Below are 19278 nucleotides of genomic sequence, written 5' to 3'. Positions count from 1 at the left end.
CAGGGTAGGTTTCGAAATACTAAAGTTCCCCATACACGTCAACACTTGCACGCCGGACAAACCGCACGGCTGCAAAACGGCCGATCGCTCTCGATTACGCCTAATCCCGCCTCGAAGGATAAGACGCACCGGGCCACCACCGGTAATGCCCCGTCCCCACGTTATCGCACCGGAGATCGAAAGGAAACGTTGTGTCATACCTTGTTTGTCTTTGTAGTCGACACACACACACACACACACAATGACTTGTTATGCCACTCCAAACCAGTTTTCTCGACCTGCGACCATTCCGATCGACTTGAAGAGCGACGCCGGTGCCCCCTTGAACAAAAGACGGACTCGAAATTATTCAAATTTGTGGCGATAATACGAGTTGGGGGGGTGTAGCGGGGGGTTTTTGTAAAGAGTTGGGTCTTTGTCAGTTTACTCGGAAGGCTGGAAAATCTGTGAGGTTATAAATAATATCGATGTGTCGACGATGGATTTTTAGGTTGTGTGTTATCGGGGCTTTATTAACCATTGTTCTTTGAGGGTTTTAGTGGTTTTGGAATTGATTTAATCAAAGGGGGTCTTGGTGAACTTTTGGCGGTTTGTGTGCGTTGATTTTTGAATATTTATCGAGTCATTTAATGGATTATTATTGCCCTTTGATTCAGAATATATGACAACATAAAACTGTATGGTTTCTAGGTTGATCAGTATATCTTCAATCATGATAATTATGATAATTTTTGGGAAGAACTGAATTCAATCAGGGATCGTATTCTCGACAAGTGATCTTTCAAAACGTATACGTACTTACAGTGCTTTGAACACTGAATGATGAACGTATACGTTTTGAAAGATCACTTGTCGAGAATACGGTCCCAGACAAATCGCAGTGAATAACGCTTACAAACCGTAGTTATCGATAAAATTTGGATTTACAAAGAAATAAAACAAGCATTGCGTAGATAACGTATAAAATAAATGCTTAGGTTAGGTTTTCATACAAATAACAGGCCAATTGAAAAGTCCCCGGTCTACCATAGTAACACAGATTTTTTTTGGAAAAATTCGATTTTATTATTCAACATACTTGCTTTCCAGGACGATACAGCGATTATAGCGATCTTCCAACTTTTCGATATCATTTTTGCAGTACGATTTGTCTTTCCCTTCAAAATAGGCCTCAGTTTCGGCGATTACTTCTTCATTGGCGCTAAATTTCTTTCCAGCGAGCATTCTTTTGAGGTCTGAGAACAGGAAAAAGTCGCTGGGGGCCAGATCTGGCGAATACGATGGATGCAGAAGCAATTTGAAGCCCAATTAATGCAGTTTTGCTATTGTTGTTATTGATTTATGACACGGTGCATTTTCTTGATGACAGGGCACCTTTTTCTTCTTCAAATGGGGCCGTTTTTTAAACGATACCATCCTTTAAACGATCCAATAACGCTATATAATAATCGCTGTTGATGATCTGGCCCTTTTGGAGGTTATCAATGAATATTGTACCTTGTACATCCCATAATACTGATTCCTAACCTTGCTAGCTGACTGGTGTGTTTTTCCTCGTTTTGAATTTGGTTCATGGTGTGCAGTCCACTCAGCTGACTGTCAATTGGACTCTGGGGTGAAATGATGGAGCCATGTTTCATCCATTGTCACATATCGACGCCAAAATTCAGGTTCATTGCACTTGAACAGCTTCAAACACTGCTCAGAATCATTAGCACTTTGTTGCTTTTGATCGATTAAAGCTCGCGCGGCACCCATTTTGCACACAGCTGGCTCATGTACAAATATTCGTGAATGATATGATGTACACGTTCAGATGATATCTTCACAATGTCTGCTATCTCGATCAAATTCACTTTACGCTCATTCAAAATTATTTTGTGAACTTTTTTGATTTTTTCGTCGGTAACAGCCTCTTTTTGGCGTCCACTGCGTTTGCCGTCTTTGGTGCTCATTTCAACACGTTTAAACTTAGCATACCAATACATGATGGTTGATTTTCCTGGTGCAGACCCCGGAAACTCTTCATCAAGCCGAGATTTTGCCTCAACTGTATTTTTTTCCTTCAAAATGCAATATTTTATCAAATACGAAATTCTTTTTTCCCCATCTTTTTTCAAATAACAAAAGTAGCTAGACTCACAACGCAATATCGCATAAACTTATGGTCGGACTGCTGTCGAATTTTGACAAGTATCGTTTGAAAGTTGGTACTAAACTAACTAAAAATCATATGAATTTATTACTAGCACCGCCATCTGTGCATCAGACTGGGGACTTTTCATTTGACCCTAATGGGTTAGGTTTTGTGTTTCTGACATAAAAGCCGAATTTCTCGAAAATTGTGAATAAGTAAGGTTAATAAACACAGCAAATTTTCATCTGCGCAACCCAACGGTTTCGCAGTTACAAAATTTCATAACCGCGCATATCTCCTCGATATCGAAATAGCACACGTGATATTTGCAGCGATTTTTCGCAAGTAGGCCGAACATGTTTTTGCCTCCCGTCGAGAGAGAGCAACAAGCAGTGCAGCCAACACACACACACAAGCGTTTATGCTCCGTTGTACTAGGTCCGAAGCTAACTGTTGTTGTTCCCAGGCAACATTTTCAAATGCAATTATACTTCGGTAACGTTACTACAACGTTCCTTCTGAACCTCTCCTGCTGACTGGATCGGGCCAATTAGATCGTTTTTAATTTCACGCGATTCTAACGTACCGTGACCGGACAACGGAAATCGTCGGACACTTGGAGGTACGGGGTGTGGCCGGGAAGTTCCATATTGATCGTTGTACAGCGTGTCCCAAAGACTTGAGGCAAAAATCTTCAAGGAATTTTTTTTTCGAAATAATAAGATATCAGAAAGCAGATCGTAGATATTCGTTCTAGAGTTACAGGGTGTTTCTGAAAAAATACGAAGGTGTACAACTCTGCTTCCGCCGTTTTTTTCCAAAATTCGAGGCATTATTGTAAAGAACTCGTTATATAGGGTGTTTTTTTTTCGAGGTATATAACTTCAAGTTGGCATTACTGTTCAAGATGGCGACCGATTTAACAGCTGTCAAGTGATTTATTTTCAGTTTGGTTTGGCAATTCATCATGAATAGACTCACGCCTGAACAACGCTTGCAAATAGTGCAATTTTATTTCAAAAATAATGGTTCTGTGCGGAATACGTATCGCGCACTACGTCCATTTTATTTTGTTTAGCGATGAAGCGCAATTCTGGTTGAATGGCTACGTCAACAACCAAACCTGCCGCATTTGGAGTGAAGCTAATCCTCAAGTGTCTGTCGAAACACCGTTACATCCAGAAAAACTGACTGTTTGGTACGCTTTATGGACTGACGGAATCATTGGTCCGTACTTCTTCAAAAACGATGATGGCCAGAACGTTACAGTCAATGGTGATCGGTATAGAGCCATGATTACTAACTTTTTCTTTCCTGAATTGAACAACCATGATGTCCAGGAGCTATGGTTCCAACAAGACGGCGCAACATGTCACTCAGCTCGTGCCACAATGGATTCATTGAAAGACACGTTTGGTGACCGCCTAATTTCACGTTTTGGACCTGTGAATTGGCCTCCAAGATCTTATGATTTAACACCGCTAGACTATTTTCTGTGGGGCTATGTTAAGTCATTGATCTATGCGGATAAGCCACAAACCCTTGACCATTTGGAAGACAACATTCGCCGTGTTATTGCCGATATACGGCCACAAATGTTGGAAAAAGTCATCGAAAATTGGACGTCCAGATTGGACTACATCCGAGCCAGCCGTGGCGGTCATATGCCTGAAATCATATTTAAAATGTAATGCCACAAGATTATGTTGCGGATAAATAAAATTCATGTCAATCGAATAATCCATCTTTGTTTTATTGCAATTTAAAGTTCTATAGCTCTGAAAAAACACCCTTCACAATCATACCTGCCAACCCCCAAAAACAGCATCGTCCCACCGGAAAATCAACGAACGTCAACCCCAATCGGTGAAAAACGAATAATTTTCCGGTGGAAATCACCCCCCACCTATTACCACCCCCACCCCTTCCGATTAAAAAGTAGGTGGCTTTTCCGGGGGCATTTCGAATTTTCGCCAATTTCCAATCTCGTCCGCCCCCATCCCGAAAACAGAATTCCCTGCCTCCAGAAATCGCAACTGGGGGAGGTCGGAGAAGGCGAACGCGGGGGCGGCGTGGGAGCGGGGTGGATGCAGATGGGGCGCCCCGGGGGTCGTAGGGCGCCGGTTAACGCGACGCCGGCCGCGGGCGTCGTTACGGGCGCGCGGATTGACGTGGCAAGGGATTAACAGGAACAATATTTAGGTCCAATCTAAATTCTAATTTGTTCCAATTAGGAGGATGGGTTTAACGCTCTGACGGTGAGGCTAGCTGGAGGTGTGTACGGGGGTGGTTGGAGTAGGTGGCAGCCTGATTTCGAAGGTTCCATGGTTCGACAATGTAGCTGTTTTCGCAAGAGAGAATTATCGCGAAATATCATAGGCTTGCGCGTAAAACATGTCAACACTGAAGGCTCGGCCCATAACGCAAGAAACATATGTATTGAATAAATATTTGACAATTGATTCATACTTAGAACGCTAAATTGTGGTATACTTTTCCTGATATGTTATTATTGACTGTTTTCTTGAATTTTTACGCTTTTGAATCACGCGCATTATTAATCGCTTTTATCTGTACGCTTTTGCGTGTGTTTTTTCTACATCGCTTTTGAAAGTTGGAGAACCCGCACCAAGGGCCCTGTGAAGGTATTTGTATATAGTTATAAATAATATAAAAATAAATAAAATAATAATAAATAATAAATTGGTGGTATAATGGATAATGAGCGATTCCTTGGATAATTTTAAGAAAAAAAAAACCGATAAACATGGACCTGTAAACGCTTTGTTTTCGAGATAAGACTCTATCGAATGATTACCATTATCGAGGAAATAAGCACCAAAACTGACCATTATTTTATTCATCACAGCTCACTAACGGGATTTTTATGATAATTTGGATTTTCCTGATGATTTCGAGATGAGTGTGAGTTTTTTTCTCGAAATCGGTATCAGATACGACAAAACTACAAAAAACCAAAGAGTGTAGTACTAGACCAAAGTTTATTTTTACATATTTTAAACTACCAGTAGTCTAACAAAAAATGTTCAGGAGGAAAGAAGCGGGCACTGTTCCAGAAAAAATATCATCCTGTAGATTTGCAATCGAAATTCATATATCGCCTTATGTAAACTCCAAATTGGAACATCTTTGACAAATTTCAGTTGAATGAAATGCAGAATAGAGAAAAAACATGGAAAAAAGTCAAAATTTTAACACCCCGCACCTCGAAAACAAAATTATCCGAGGAATCTCCAGATTCAGTTTGTACCTTCAATTTAGGAACTTCCTCAAGGCATAACGGAAAGATCTGGAAAATTTAAAAAAGAATAGGTATCTACCTTCCCGTCCGTGTTTCTCTTGATTATTTGCAATCAACCTGAAAGCTAATCCAAGAGAAGTTCACACCACCAAGACCACCCTCAAAACTTTCCAGATCCCCGAAACTCCAATAAATCCAAGACTAACAACTCGAAGCATCTCTCGCTCTGGGTCAAAGAGGATGAGCCCTTCGGAGACGATCTCCAAGGCCTCCCAACACCCGGATCGGTGTTGATGGGGGGACGAACACGGGCGTCGCATATTGATTTTTAGTCACACATCATCGCCACGACATCGACTCTCGCACTGCAGGCTTGCGTTTTCCACACGTGGACACCTAAAAACGAAGGCCTGATCGGAGGAGACAGGTCTGGGATTTCTTCGGGGACGATAGTCTCTCTCCCTATCTCCTTCAATTACAGCAGAAGTTGATTTTTTGGAGCTAGTCTTCGAACATATTGCTCCAATATTGCGTCATAATGTCTTTCATTTTTTTATTTTTGGCTGGAGATGCTCTCAACCGTTGGAGTTCGAGTAGGTGATCATGAATCAATTCTCAAATTCTACAATTGAAACTGTCTTGTATTTCATCTGGCTTATTGCTTGAAGGACCGATGACTCATTCAGATTCTTTTGAGATAGAGCAATACAAAATATTATCAACTTCAAACACCAAAGCATGTGCAGATGTAATCTCAGTATTAGCAGAGGAAATGTAAACGGGACATCATACATTTCAACGTATGCTACAAGAACACAGCAAAAACTCTGCCTCCCCGAATAGGTGCAGTGTCTGGTTTGTGTATTTGTTTACAAAATAAGCTGACATCTTTATATTGAAAGGGATTCCTCTTCATCCAAACAAAATCTTCTCCATCCTTTCTCTTCACCAACAGTTGATGACTTCAAAATTAAATCTGAAAACAAAAAGAGAAGAACCAGAAAGGAGTAATAAATGTTGATTTCCATTATATTGATTTGAAGTTAGCGACCCATTCTAAAAAAGAATCTGAAACTGAATGGATAGCTTGGAAAACACCATGAAATTCATAAATTGGACAAGTGTCCACCAAGTGGTCAATAGTTTTTTCTACACCACACTCACATAGTGGGCTTTCAATAGAATGCCATTTGAAGAGCATACTATTGCAACGACCTTGACCAGTCCTAAGTCGATTTGAAATACACCAAATTTTCCTATGAAGATTGAAACCTAGAACTTCTCTCAAGTCTTAAGGATCATACATCTTTGAAATGCACCTTCGACCGAAAAAACTGATGCTGCAAGTGAAAGTGGCGAAGCAGATTCAAATTTATCCATTCCTTGGTGCGCACAACATTTGGATCGCTTTTACGGCACGCTTTGGCGTATTTTGCATCTGGATTTGCATTCTTCATCCTTATAAGGTTCAGTTGACACAAGAACTAAAGCCACCTGACCACGGAAATCTTAGAACATATGCCGATTGGGAACTTGAACAACAACGTTTAGATGTCAATTTTTCTTCAGCGAGAACATTTTTTCACTCGGTGACTATGTAAACAAGCATGTAACTGCTGAGAGACCATTACATCCACAAAAAGTCACTTTATGGTCTGGTGGAGTGATAAGCCCGTACTCATTTGAAGATGAAGTAGGTGTCACTCCAACCAATTCTCATCGCTAAGCCAAATGATTACTGATTTCTTACGGCATTGAAATTAATAATATGGGATTGGAAGAAGAGATAAGGTTGCAGCAACATGGTGCAACAAGCCATAAAAAACTACCCGTTTTGGCATCACTTCCAAATTCTACGCCACTGGCGGAATTTCAAACTTATCACAATTTCTTCAGTCCCCGCTACTTTCCGCTTAAATATCGTACTTCTCGTACATAGCGAAGTCAAAATTTCCCAAGTTGAACATGAAGAAGCAAATATTAAAGTATCGTGTAAAATTCATTTTTTCACACGAATATCGCTTTAATTCCTGACGTAACCTTGCTAGTTCGCTAAAACCAACGTCAGGTGCATAAACCTACACACACACACACATATGTATCGACAACGCATACGTATTTCGCGATAACTTTAACGTCGTAGCGCATAATGCGCGCGCACGCCACTGGTCCAATAATCGCGCGAGCGACATCAAGACGCGTTTAGGGTCGTCGGGCGTTGCTTCTCCGCATTCGAGCTGCTCTACGCTAACGGATTCCAGTTCCGATATCTAGTTGCCCATGCAGATTACCGCAACACGACTGTACGAACGCTCACGGCTGAGCCGATAGAGCTGCACCTGCATTGGGCCAATGATGGATGTGTTGGTAAACTCTACGTACGTACGTGCCCGCTACGTTGTCGCGATCTACCGCAAAATCGCGAACCGTAGGATTCGAGCTTTCTCTAGGAAATAATAATATGATGTCGTGTCGTACATGTATAACAACTCGGATATTTCGCAATAGATGTTATGATTTGAATTCCTCGGCCAACGCTCGATCTTCGTTACGGTGAAGTTTCTTGAAATAGTGCGGAATTGACGCAAAAATCGTATTTTTAGTAAAAAAAATTTCGGTTACAACATGAATTTCCGTTACATTGCATCCAAGTGTAAGACAGTTTACCCGTTACAATATAAACTGAATTATATTGGAAATTTTCCATCATCGTTCAATATGCCTGTTGAAATTTTCCCGTTACGTTCCAGTTTCTGCAGTTTTCCATTACAATATGACGATATACTGCAAAATTTCCAGTCGCCGCACAAGATCACTGTTACTTTGCTAAATTTACGTTTTTACACAATTTTTCCGTTGAAGATCTAATGAAAATTTCACTGGACTGAATCTATTCCCAATGCATAGCAAAATTCCCCGTTACATTGCAGAAATTCGATTTAAAACCAGTTTACCCGTTACAAAAAAACTCGAAGTATATTGAAAATTCTTCACCGTTGATTGAGATCTCAGTCAAATCTTCTCCTTACATTTCAGTGTTTGCAGTTTTCCCTCACTATATACGGTATACTACAAAATTTTTTGCCGCTGCACAATATCCCTGTTACATTGCAAAATCCACAATTTTTACATTACTGCATCCATTCCCACTTCATTGAAAAATTCACTCTCCAATTTAGTGCGAATTCACCACTACAGTGAAATATCTTCATCACATTGCAAAAGTTGAGAAAATTTACTCGTTACAAAATAAACTAAACGATAAATCGAAAATGGTGTTTCAGTATTCTGTTAAAATATACTCAAAAGTTTAATTTTTCATCGGATCACAATATTATCGTTACTTTGCGGAATTTACTTTTTTTTTATAATTGTTTAAGTTCCACGGTTTCCGAATGTTTTCCATTACACGTTGTCTTGCAGATTTTCCGTTACTATATAAAGTTTCCCATTTATTGCGAATTCACAATTAGAGTGAAACATCCCCGTTACATTGCAAATATCCAAGTTTAAAACAGTTCACCCGTTAAAAAATACACTTATATACAATATATTTCGTAATAATTAATAATTTTGAACCCAAAAGTATAATGAAAGTTTTTCGTTACTTTAGAAACTGTAAAATATATTGGAAAGCTGTCATAATTTGAAACCTTCTAGATGCAAAATTTTCATATAATATTTTTCATATGCACTCGAACGGATAGTCGAAATAACTGTTCTTTTTTTTTAATCATGCAAACTTTCCGTTGCAACTGAACCGATAGACCGAAAAAACATTACGCTTATTCAATAACGTGAAAACAATAAGTCTTTGCGTAATAGTTCATAACAGATCTTTACAATTAAAATTGATATCGATTAAAACCTGTTCGGTACCTAATGACGCTTGCATTCACGTCCAGATAAAGTCAACAGTAAGAGTGAACAATAATTGATAAGCAGAATGAACGCTCTCAAAAACGCCGTAAAAAAATGTATAAAACTTAGGAAAGCATTGACGTGATGCCTAGAACTTTTGTGCGCTTATTAGAATTCTCATCCATGTAATTTTTGTTCAGAAATTTCGTATTTAAATTTTTGATTGATTATAAGTATCATACTTATCACAAAATCTGATTCGAATAGAACTGAAGGATTCTGAGATTTTACAATATTTTTTTCGAATCTTTCAAAATATTTTTTTTCAATTTTTTTCATGAAAATCTGTCTCTCAATTCTGAACATTCTAACACTTCACGTCCGAATAAACTTAACAGTAAGTGTGGTAAAACAATTGATATACAGAATGCACGCTCCGCCGATTTTAAATCTCGAGAACGCTGTAAAAACCGTCGGCAAAAAGCGCAAAAGCTCGGCCGCGCTCCGAACGATCAATCGACGGAGCCTACCTTGATCGAAAATTATCATAATTTTTGCGTGAGATAAACAGAAAATGCCGTGATCTATTTAAGCGACTGAAAGAAAATGACCTTCGTCTCTCTGCAATTTCGATACCGTATGCATCATCGTAGAATTGTAAATACGTATAGGCGATTGCGATATCATCGATAATAATAAATGTTGTTTCTTTCTGGATGGCTTGTTTCGACGATACAGTCAAGATATCGAAACGACTCTGTTTCTAGGCGGTCGACAAAAAAATTGCGCTGCGATTTGCACTCAAACGAAATTAGTAGGTTCTATTTTGAAGAACTTGCTCAATTTTCCTCGAATTGTACGTTTTCAATTCAACATTTAGTCAAAATACAAAATTTTTCATTGAAATTCCACGGCTCTATTTAATTTTTCCTGTGTAAGTTGCAAATCTATGATTGTGCAAATTTCCATGCTTCAGTGCAATTTTCCCTTTTTTTTTTTTTAATAGTAAATCCTTCTCGAGGGCATACTCCTCTTTCACAATGAAATTTTTCCTTTCAATTCGCTCTATTTGACAAAGAAGTTAACCGTTTTCTCTTCTCATACAATTTTTCTCACTCATCTCCAAGTTTGTCATGCGATTTTCTGGCAAATCTACATCACTTTAGTGCAATTTTTCGTTACAAATCCTCTCGCTCTATTTGAATATACTTTATATGAAATCTCTGAATTGAAACCTGATTAATTGTCATTCGTTTCTCAAAATTATTCCTTGCGCTCTTATGCGTGCAATTTACCCCTAGTGCATTATTAGTTTAAAACTTTCTACAATAAAACCGTTAAATGAAACCATTATCCGTTATAATATAATTTTCTGCAATACGTCTTATTTGAGAGGAATTTTTCGATAGGGTGCAATTTTTTCGTCACTTGAATGAAATTACTGCTTGCGCTCCTTTACAATTGCACTTGTGTAAAGAATTCAGGCTTGCAACTTTCCCATTTGAGCGCAATATTCGATGTATAACTTTCCACAATAAAACCGTCAAATGAGACATTCATCCGTTACAATGCAATTTTTTGCAATACTTTTCGTATTCGAATTTCTTATATTCTTGTGTTTTGAGACAACGACCACTTGATATAGTAAGTGTCAAAAGTAATTTTTCTATATACGAGCACTTGTTGGTTAATTCGTTAAGGAAATTACCTTGTTGTAGTGCAATTTTCTACACAATCCTCAAATTGCACTGGAAAACATCCAACATTCCAAAATAAATTCAATTTTTGGCAATAAGTCATATTTAAAAGGAATTTTCTGTTACAGTGCAATTTTTTGTCAGTTATATTCGAATTCGTCACAGCAATTTTCTTGTTGTGGTGCAATTTTCCATGCAATTTTCAAACTGAAACCGTCAAGTGAAGAACTTCTCTGTCATAGTACAATTCTTCATTGCAGTTCGTCTTATTTTTAGGAAGGATTTGTCCTTTGTAGTGAAAATTTTCTCTTCTATCTGAAGTGCGTATTCCTCGTTTTCACAGTGCAATTTTTCGTTACTCCGCAATATTTCCAATCTGAGATTCGTAATGACTGCGTACGTAGAGCTGACGTCACTATCAGATGCGAAAACCGATTTCGTAGTCACCGTGTATTGCTACATGCGTCGTAAATATTATTATTAGAGTGTAAAAATCAGGTCATTCCATCGGTGAGATTGATATTGATGGCGAATCTGCATAGAAGTTCCTAGGTTTGGCGTTGCGCGATCGCGTTCGAAAGTTACCGAAGTAGACGTTGTACTCTACTACGTAGATACGCTCAATTGCATCGTGAAATACGAAATTCAGCCTTCGATTCAGCGTTCGAACTATAACTCTGAACCCGAGAAAAGAGTACACCTTTTCACACAAAACGTACGAATCAAGGTTGATCCCAGTCTTCTCTATCTTGAGAAACGCTTGCTGTGTAGCGGTTTTTCGTAACTGGGTAGTTCGTTATGCATTTTTGTTCCGAAAAATGCGTTACTGGTTGTTTTCGAGTTCAAATTTTGAAAAGCGTAACGATTATTATATGTCGAGAAGTTCATGACTGAAGTTCACGAAGTGAAACGGAAAATGAACTACTTTTAAGTTAGCGTTTATATTTCGACATATTGTTACGCAATGTATTTCATAATACGTTCTTTTAGGTAAACGGAATCTTTAGAATTCCTTGCTACTCTTTTTTGAAGTTTTTTTCCAATTTGAACGCAGAAGATTCTCATTTAGTGAGGGGGATGTATCATGCAATCGTTAAAAATTGCCTTATTTGTAACGCATTTTAGGCTCTGTTATAAGCATGAAACGTTTTACCATAATTTTTTTCTATGTAACGACTTCGTTTCACATTTTGAATTGAAAATAGGAAAATTGTGTTTGTTGAGTTCCATACGAAGAAAATTTCACTGAGTTATTTGACATTGGTCGGAATCCATGAAGAATTCATAAAAAAAAAATATTTTCGTGACCACATAACCGACGGAATTTAAAATTTGGGGCTTTGAGATAAAAGTTCAAGATCAGTGAGCGCTCGTTCATTCAGGCGTCAATTGAATCCTTGGACGAACACATACACTTCGATATGCAATTATGGGGTCTCTAAGGGTACAAACGCTAAAAATTCTTCGAGTCTTGAAACGCATTTATTGCACGGGCCAATTTCGGAAAATGCGTTACACGGGATAACGCTTTCTTTTTGCAGGAACGCACCTTTATCCTATAGTAGTTTCTGGTAAAATTGGTTAAAAATGCCTAAAAAAGTATTTTTAACACGGTGAAATTATTGAAAAATTCGTTACAAGGGACAACGCATTTTTTGCAGGAAAGTTCGTTGACTTCCCTACCACCTTTATTCTATCGCAGTTTTAGCTAAAATCGGTTAAAAATTCTTCAAGTCTATAAACGCAATTTTAGCACGGTGAAATTATTGAAAAATGCGTTACAAGGGATAATGCTTATTTTTTGGAGGGAAGCACGTAGGTTTCCTTTTCATCTTTATTCTATCGTAGTTTTAGGTACGATCGGTTGAAAAAGCTTCAAGACTAAAAACGCAGATTCAGCACGGTGGGTTTATTGAAAAATGCGTAACAAGGGACAACGCATTTTATGCAGGAAAGCACTTAGATTTCCTTTCCACCTTCATTCTATCGTATGATAAAAATGCTTCAAGACTAAAAACACAATTTTCGCACAGCGAAATTATAGAAAAATGCGTTACACGGGGCAACACAAAATTCTTATGGAAAAGCACGTAGATCGTAGTTTCAGCTAGAAACTCGTCTTGAAGAGAGCCTTAACCCTCCGCCGACCAACCGTAACGCACCGTACCGATATCGCAGCCGTCTTCGACGACGTCGTCGTCCCGCTAGCTCTAGCGGTTCGTATCGACGACGACGACGACGCCCAGGTGCATCTGCGGCGGAGAGAGCCTCTAGTAGGAGGCGTTCGGTGCCTCCACCACGTGTGATATGATTTTTGACGCGCCTGGCGCACACGTCCGTCCGATTTCGATAAAACGGAGTCGGCTCTGGCAGGCCAGTACGTCGCCCGCCGCCTCGCCAGCAGACCGTCCTCTCCCAGTCGACGACGAGCAGCGGCTTTGGCGAACTAACCGGGAAAATTGCGTTGGTTGATGCGGCACGAGCGTTTCGTTGTGTGCGAGTGTGTGTGTGAGAGTGGAGAGTGAAGTTCGAGGTGGGCTGTCGCGCGCTACTGAGAGAGCAGCGGGCGTTGTTGTGTTGTCGTAGAGTTGAGTGGCGTTTTAGGTTCGGCGTTTCTCTAGGACCCTGTAGGTCGGGCAGTGGCGGCGTCGGTTTCGGATGATGTTTGGGCTTTTGCGTGAAGTTATGCGGATCTTATGGAAGTAAGTTCGTTACGTTGGCTGGTTTATGAGGAGGTTTTGGTTTGTGATTTTTATTGGTTCGTTAAGGGTTGGTTCACTTGGGGTTTGAAGGTGTCGTGAAATATTAGGAAAAACGCTGCAAATTTTACAATATGATTTATTATAACCTAATTAAAAAGAGCGGTTAACAAAATAAATGAAAAGGAAGACTCGACGAAAAATTATATATTCAAAAATTCATAACTCTGAAACTAAGCGCTAACTTAGTGGTGAGAAAAATTTCCATTCAGTATCACATTAGCAATAAATGTTTTCAATTTCATGTTTATGTGTTGTTGCTTCGTTGATTTTTTTCTTTTCAGAAGTTACTTGAAAATAGCTCTTATAGATTCCGAAAAAATTTCTGGACAACGTATAAAATAATTTATTATTCGATATTTCCTTATATCTTCCAACACATAAACTGTCATTTTCAGGGGGATTCAGTTTTTTTTTTAAGCATTTCAAAGATTCATTATTAGAGATATTGAACCAATTATTATTCATAACTCAATTACGGCTGGACCGATTTTGGCTTATTATCTTTAATAATATATTTGTGAAAGCGTCCGAAGAACCGCTAAAGAATATTAACAGGTCAAGTTTTGGAATGTATAGATACAAAAAACCGCTTGTTTTTCTTGAGCTTTCCTAGGCAACTATGGCAAATAATCGCATAAAATTTGGTACAAAAATTTGTTGTTATTCCGCATTGATTCTCCTAGCGATATATTACAGTTTATTCATTTCTAAGACAAAAATGAAGGAATGAAATTTAAACAATTTTTTCATTTCATAAGTTGCTTAGATATTTCTATTTATAAAATATTTTTCTGAATAGGAGGAAGTAATAAACCATTCTCAAATTTTCATTAGTTTTATGTGTATATTTATTCAGTGTATCAACTAACAAATAGCAAAAAACAATTATGCACAAATCGCCTCAACCTTTCACCGAGATTTTGAAAGTTACTCAACATGAAACTTTGAAGTTATTTTCCTTTAAACGATGCCCTCTTAATAACTATTTGGTTCACATTAATGGTAATATTTTGGCTATCAAATACTTGGTAATTGTTTTTTGACGCTTCATAATGAGCACTATAACCTTTGAGTTGTTGGATTTGGTTTCATCCCAAATATCATAATAAAAACATCGGAAAAACCCACGGAAAAAAATTAAATTGAAATTCCTATATATGAAGAGATACAGCGTTTTCTGGAAATTTGTACATATCCAGAAATCAGTAGTATCACCTGCTTGACGCACTCAACGAAAGTACCAACATCGAGACCGATGTTCTGCTTGGCCTGCTGTTGCTGTTGTTGTTGCTGTTGCATGTTGGAGGGGGTAGAGGGGTTTGAGGGGTTGGAGGAGGACACGTCCGTCTTGACGGACGGACATTGGCTGAGATTTGGGGGTTGGAGCTCGCTGCCGAGGTGGTAAACTCCAGCTGTTGCACGATCTCCAGGGAGAATTTCGTGATACCTGCAATTAATAGAAAAGTTTCGTTTAAAAACTGTTAGTTGAGACCTATGAGTGAGTTATTTGAAATCTGGATGAAAATTTACACTTGGTTATGTTTAGTAAATCGAAGCTTCTTTTTCGGCTGAGCTATGAGTATTACCAACTAAATTTCAACTTTATCACATCATCAAAACCTCAAAAAATTGAAAAACATTGTTAGAAAAAAAATACACAATATTACCTTGACCAAAGAATCGATATTGTTGAGACTTTGGGGGTATGTATGAATAAACGAGCGCTCAAAAGCTCTTAACTTCACATCAGTGCTTTGTCATTTTTTAGATTTGGATTATTTTTTTCCTTAACTATCCGCGATTCGATATATTACTTGCTGCGTTTTTGGTTTCATCAATAGATATTTGCAAAAATATTTCGTTTGATGTAACCTAACTTTTTCTGCTTATTGTTTCAGCAGCAAAAATTCCTGAAAAGACCAGCTGAGGACCTGGACCCCACCGGAGGTTCACAGGATTCTTACGAACCCCCTGTGAAGCTCCAGTGCAAGACTCAACACGGGAATCAGAATGAAGGTAAGAAGAACTTCTTTAACCATCATACTGAATATCACCTTCTTCAAAATTTTGTCTATGCAGACAGATAATTTTTTATGTTTGTACAATTTCCATTCGAAAATGGGCATATTTACGTTTTTTTACATGACGATTGCCAATTTGGATTCAATTTAAGCATTGCTGAAAGAAGGCCCTAGTTACACATTCTTCTGCAAATTATTTCAATATGGGTGAAAAAAATAAAAAAAGCGTTCAATTCTTCGCAAAAGTAACTTTTCGTTTGATTCATTTAACTCGGATAGTCACTGAGTTATTTGCTTTTTTTAAAATTCAATGAATTTCAATTTTGTAAAACAATTTTTCCAAGTGTAAATTTTCATCCAGATATTCCAGAAAACACACTCATCTAAAGACTTTACGATCAAAGCCAACAGTTTTTAAACGAAACTTTTCTATTAATTGCAGGTATCACGAAATTCTCCCTGGAGATCGTGCAACAGCTGGAGTTTACCACCTCGGCAGCGAGCTCCAACCCCCAAATCTCCGCCAATGTCACAGTCAAGGCGCATACTAACACGTCCGTCAAGACGGACGTGTCCTCCCCCAACCCCTCAAACCCCTCTACCCCCTCCAACATGCAGCAACAGCAGCAACAACAACAGCAACAGCAGGCCAAGCAGAACATCGGTCTTGATGTTGGTACTTTCGTTGAGTGCGTCAAACAGGTGAGTGGTGGTACTACTTGGGTACTAGGGTCGGACAGTACTCGAGTGAATTTCACTTGGTGGTACTAAGGGTAAATTTAGATTTAAAGAGGGGTTTTTTGCACCGCGACCTTATGGTCTGTTGTACACCACTTCAGAGTTTTCCTCGTCATTAGTCGTCGTAGTCTACAGCTTGGCCTCCAGTTCCGAAATTCTAATAATAACTCCAGTATCTGGGATGGCTTCAAGGAGGTTACTTTCTAACTTTTACAAGTCTCTTGTAGAAAGCATTTTTTGCGTTGGCCAGCGATGGTGAGACATTCCGTCACCAGGTGATCCGGAGTTTCTTCCTCCTCCCCACAGAATCTACACTCGTCCTTTTCTGCTCTAGACTCATTCTCATAAGGTGCTTCCTTAGGAAGCAATACTCTTTAAGGAATCCAGTGAGGAGGTCTAGCATATTCTTGCTAAGATCCAGATACTTCTTAAATCTCGCAGTATCAAAGTTACAAAGAAACTTTTCGGAATGATCCAACCCAGAAACATTTCGCCAGAGTGTTTCTCCTTCAGCTTTTACCTTCTCCTGAAACTCTTTCTGGTGGGTACCATCAATTTTACCACAGAAAGGTTCGGAGTCAATGAAAGAAATTTGTACTCCTTTTCTGACAAGTGTGTTGGCCTCTTCATTTCCTTCAATTCCCGAGTGAACTAAAACCTAAATTAAACAGATCTTGTTATTCTTGCCTATTTCGTTCATTTTTCTTCAGCACTCCAATACCATCTTAGAATCGATGATATGTGAGCCAATGCTTTAATTGCAGCCTCACTGTCAGAATGTATCGTTAAATCACATTTCTGATACAAGGTTAATTTCCACACATCTTTCAAGATCTTTGCAAGATTCTCTTTCTGAAAGACTCTTGGACAGCGGCCTAACGATAGTATGCATTTGGTGCTAGCCCCGAATATTCCAGCGCCAGTCCCCTTCTTGGTTTTAGAACCATCTGTGTGCCATTTGATGGTATTCCTTTCGAGAGCTGAGATTGTGAATCTCCATTTCTTATCTTCTTTTCTACTTAGCATCGTAGTGAAGGTTTTCTCGATGCTAGTTTTCTTCATCATCTCGTCACTGGGAAGGCCTGCTGATAACATGTAATTGGTCAGAAAGCACCAGGCTTATTGATTCCTAAGTTCCTCATTCTCGGTTGAAAAATGTACTACTTCAGGGTCTTTATAACTGATTGTAACATTGTAGTGGTCTGCAGAATGTTCTTTACTGATGTTGACAAGTGTTCTATATGAAGGCTTCCATGATTCCAGGTTATTTATAAGTGCTTTACGCTATTTCAGAAGTTCCTCCGGAGTACGTTAGTTAACTAGAATACATTTAAGGTTACTCAGTGTTTTCAAGGGTACCTATAAGGTACCTATTAATACTTTCGAAGATATTTTTGAGTATTTAAAGGTTCTTGAGAATACTTTTGAGGTTACTACTCAATATCTTTAAACGTGCTCACAATACTTCTAAAGGTACAAAGTACTGACTGCTACTTTGAAGCTATTCTTGAGTAGCTAAAAGTACTCATGGAGTAGTTTTGAAATGAGTTCTGCCTACTTTCAATATTTTTAAATTTATTTATGACTACTTTCGGATATCATCATAAGTACGTCAGCATTATTACTTGTCTTGGAGATTTTCCAAAATTAACTATACAGGTCCCAATTTCACCTAAACCTCAATTCCAGGAGCCGGACAACGACTTCGCCGACCTGGACCAGTGCGCCGCGGCGCTCGAGAAGGACGCCGCGGCCAACGGAGGCGCCGCCTTCGGCAACTTCTCCGACCTCATCGGCGACGACAGCCACGACGAGATAATCAACTCTGACGCATTCAACGACATCATCTCCGACATCAGCAACTTCCCCGAGCTGATGAAGGACTTTGACTTCGACGAGAACAAGCCCGACACCGGCGTCAACGGCCTGAAGGTCGAAGACGTCAAGGACGCGCACTCCCAGCAGCAACAGCAGCCTCCCTCCGAGCCCCCCAAGAGCAACACGCAGTCCCCCCTCGTCCAGGGTCAGAACTACTCCCCGTCGCCGGTGTTCGAGGGTCAGAACAAGAACCGGATGGTGTATCCGAACCTGGACTTCGCCAAGACGGAACTCAGCCCGGCCGCTCAGACGCTGAAGCAGATGGCCGAGCAACACCAGCACAAGAACCAGATGGGGCTGGCCTACAACCCCAACGGGAGGGTGGCGAACGCGAGGTCGCCGTACTCGGACTTCCAGTACGGCTCGGACTACGGCAGTCCGACCAACCCGCAGTTCAAGAACAGCCCCGCGTTCCCGCAGCAGGACCTCATAAAACAGGTAGGTGAGAGAGAGAAAAGACGGGATTTTTTAAGTCGGCTGGGCCTCGTAAAGCAGGTGAGTGTGTGTGCGAGAGAGAGAGAGAAGACGGTTTTTTTAGGTCGGATTTGCCCGATCGGGTAAGTCGGACGGTTTGGTCGGAACGTGTGTGGACTCCTTTAGTACCGGGAATTCTCATGAGAAGTGTTTTTTTATTAGATCTAGCCTTCTGGAATACTACGATCACTTAATTGAATTAGTAACCGAGTACATCTTAATAATTATACATTGATTTTCACAAAATAGCCGAAAAAAAAATTGATCTGCAACAAAATGTTGGATACATCAAATTTGATTATCATCACAAAAAATTAAGAATACAAGAATCATCCTGTATTTTGAAAAGCTGAAGCGTAGGACTCTTTTTCTAGAAATAATTCAAGGAATCTCTCATTTACCTTTGAACCTCCGATTTGAGAACACCCTACATAAACTAAACATAAAC

At 39.4% G+C, this 19278-nt stretch overlaps 1 protein-coding gene across 5 annotated transcripts in view; it reads left to right on the top strand.

Annotated features, from left to right (window-relative positions):
- The window catches only part of LOC123671331 (neurogenic protein mastermind-like), a 78165-nt gene that overhangs the window by 19224 nt on the left and 39663 nt on the right, over positions 1-19278 (top strand). For 2 of the 5 annotated variants that reach the window (XM_045605090.1, XM_045605092.1), the window contains exons 3-5: positions 15618-15735; positions 16183-16442; positions 18168-18794. In XM_045605090.1, the coding sequence (XP_045461046.1) occupies positions 15618-15735; positions 16183-16442; positions 18168-18794 (1005 nt within the window). Of the gene's footprint in view, positions 1-13311; positions 13660-15617; positions 15736-16182; positions 16443-18167; positions 18795-19278 lie in introns of those variants that run through there. The other 3 variants (XM_045605094.1, XM_045605093.1, XM_045605091.1) reach the window with 3 other exon arrangements.

Source organism: Harmonia axyridis, chromosome 1 (genome assembly GCF_914767665.1).
Source record: "Harmonia axyridis chromosome 1, icHarAxyr1.1, whole genome shotgun sequence".
Taxonomy (NCBI): domain Eukaryota; kingdom Metazoa; phylum Arthropoda; class Insecta; order Coleoptera; family Coccinellidae; genus Harmonia; species Harmonia axyridis.
This window is presented reverse-complemented; position numbering and strand designations above follow the sequence as displayed.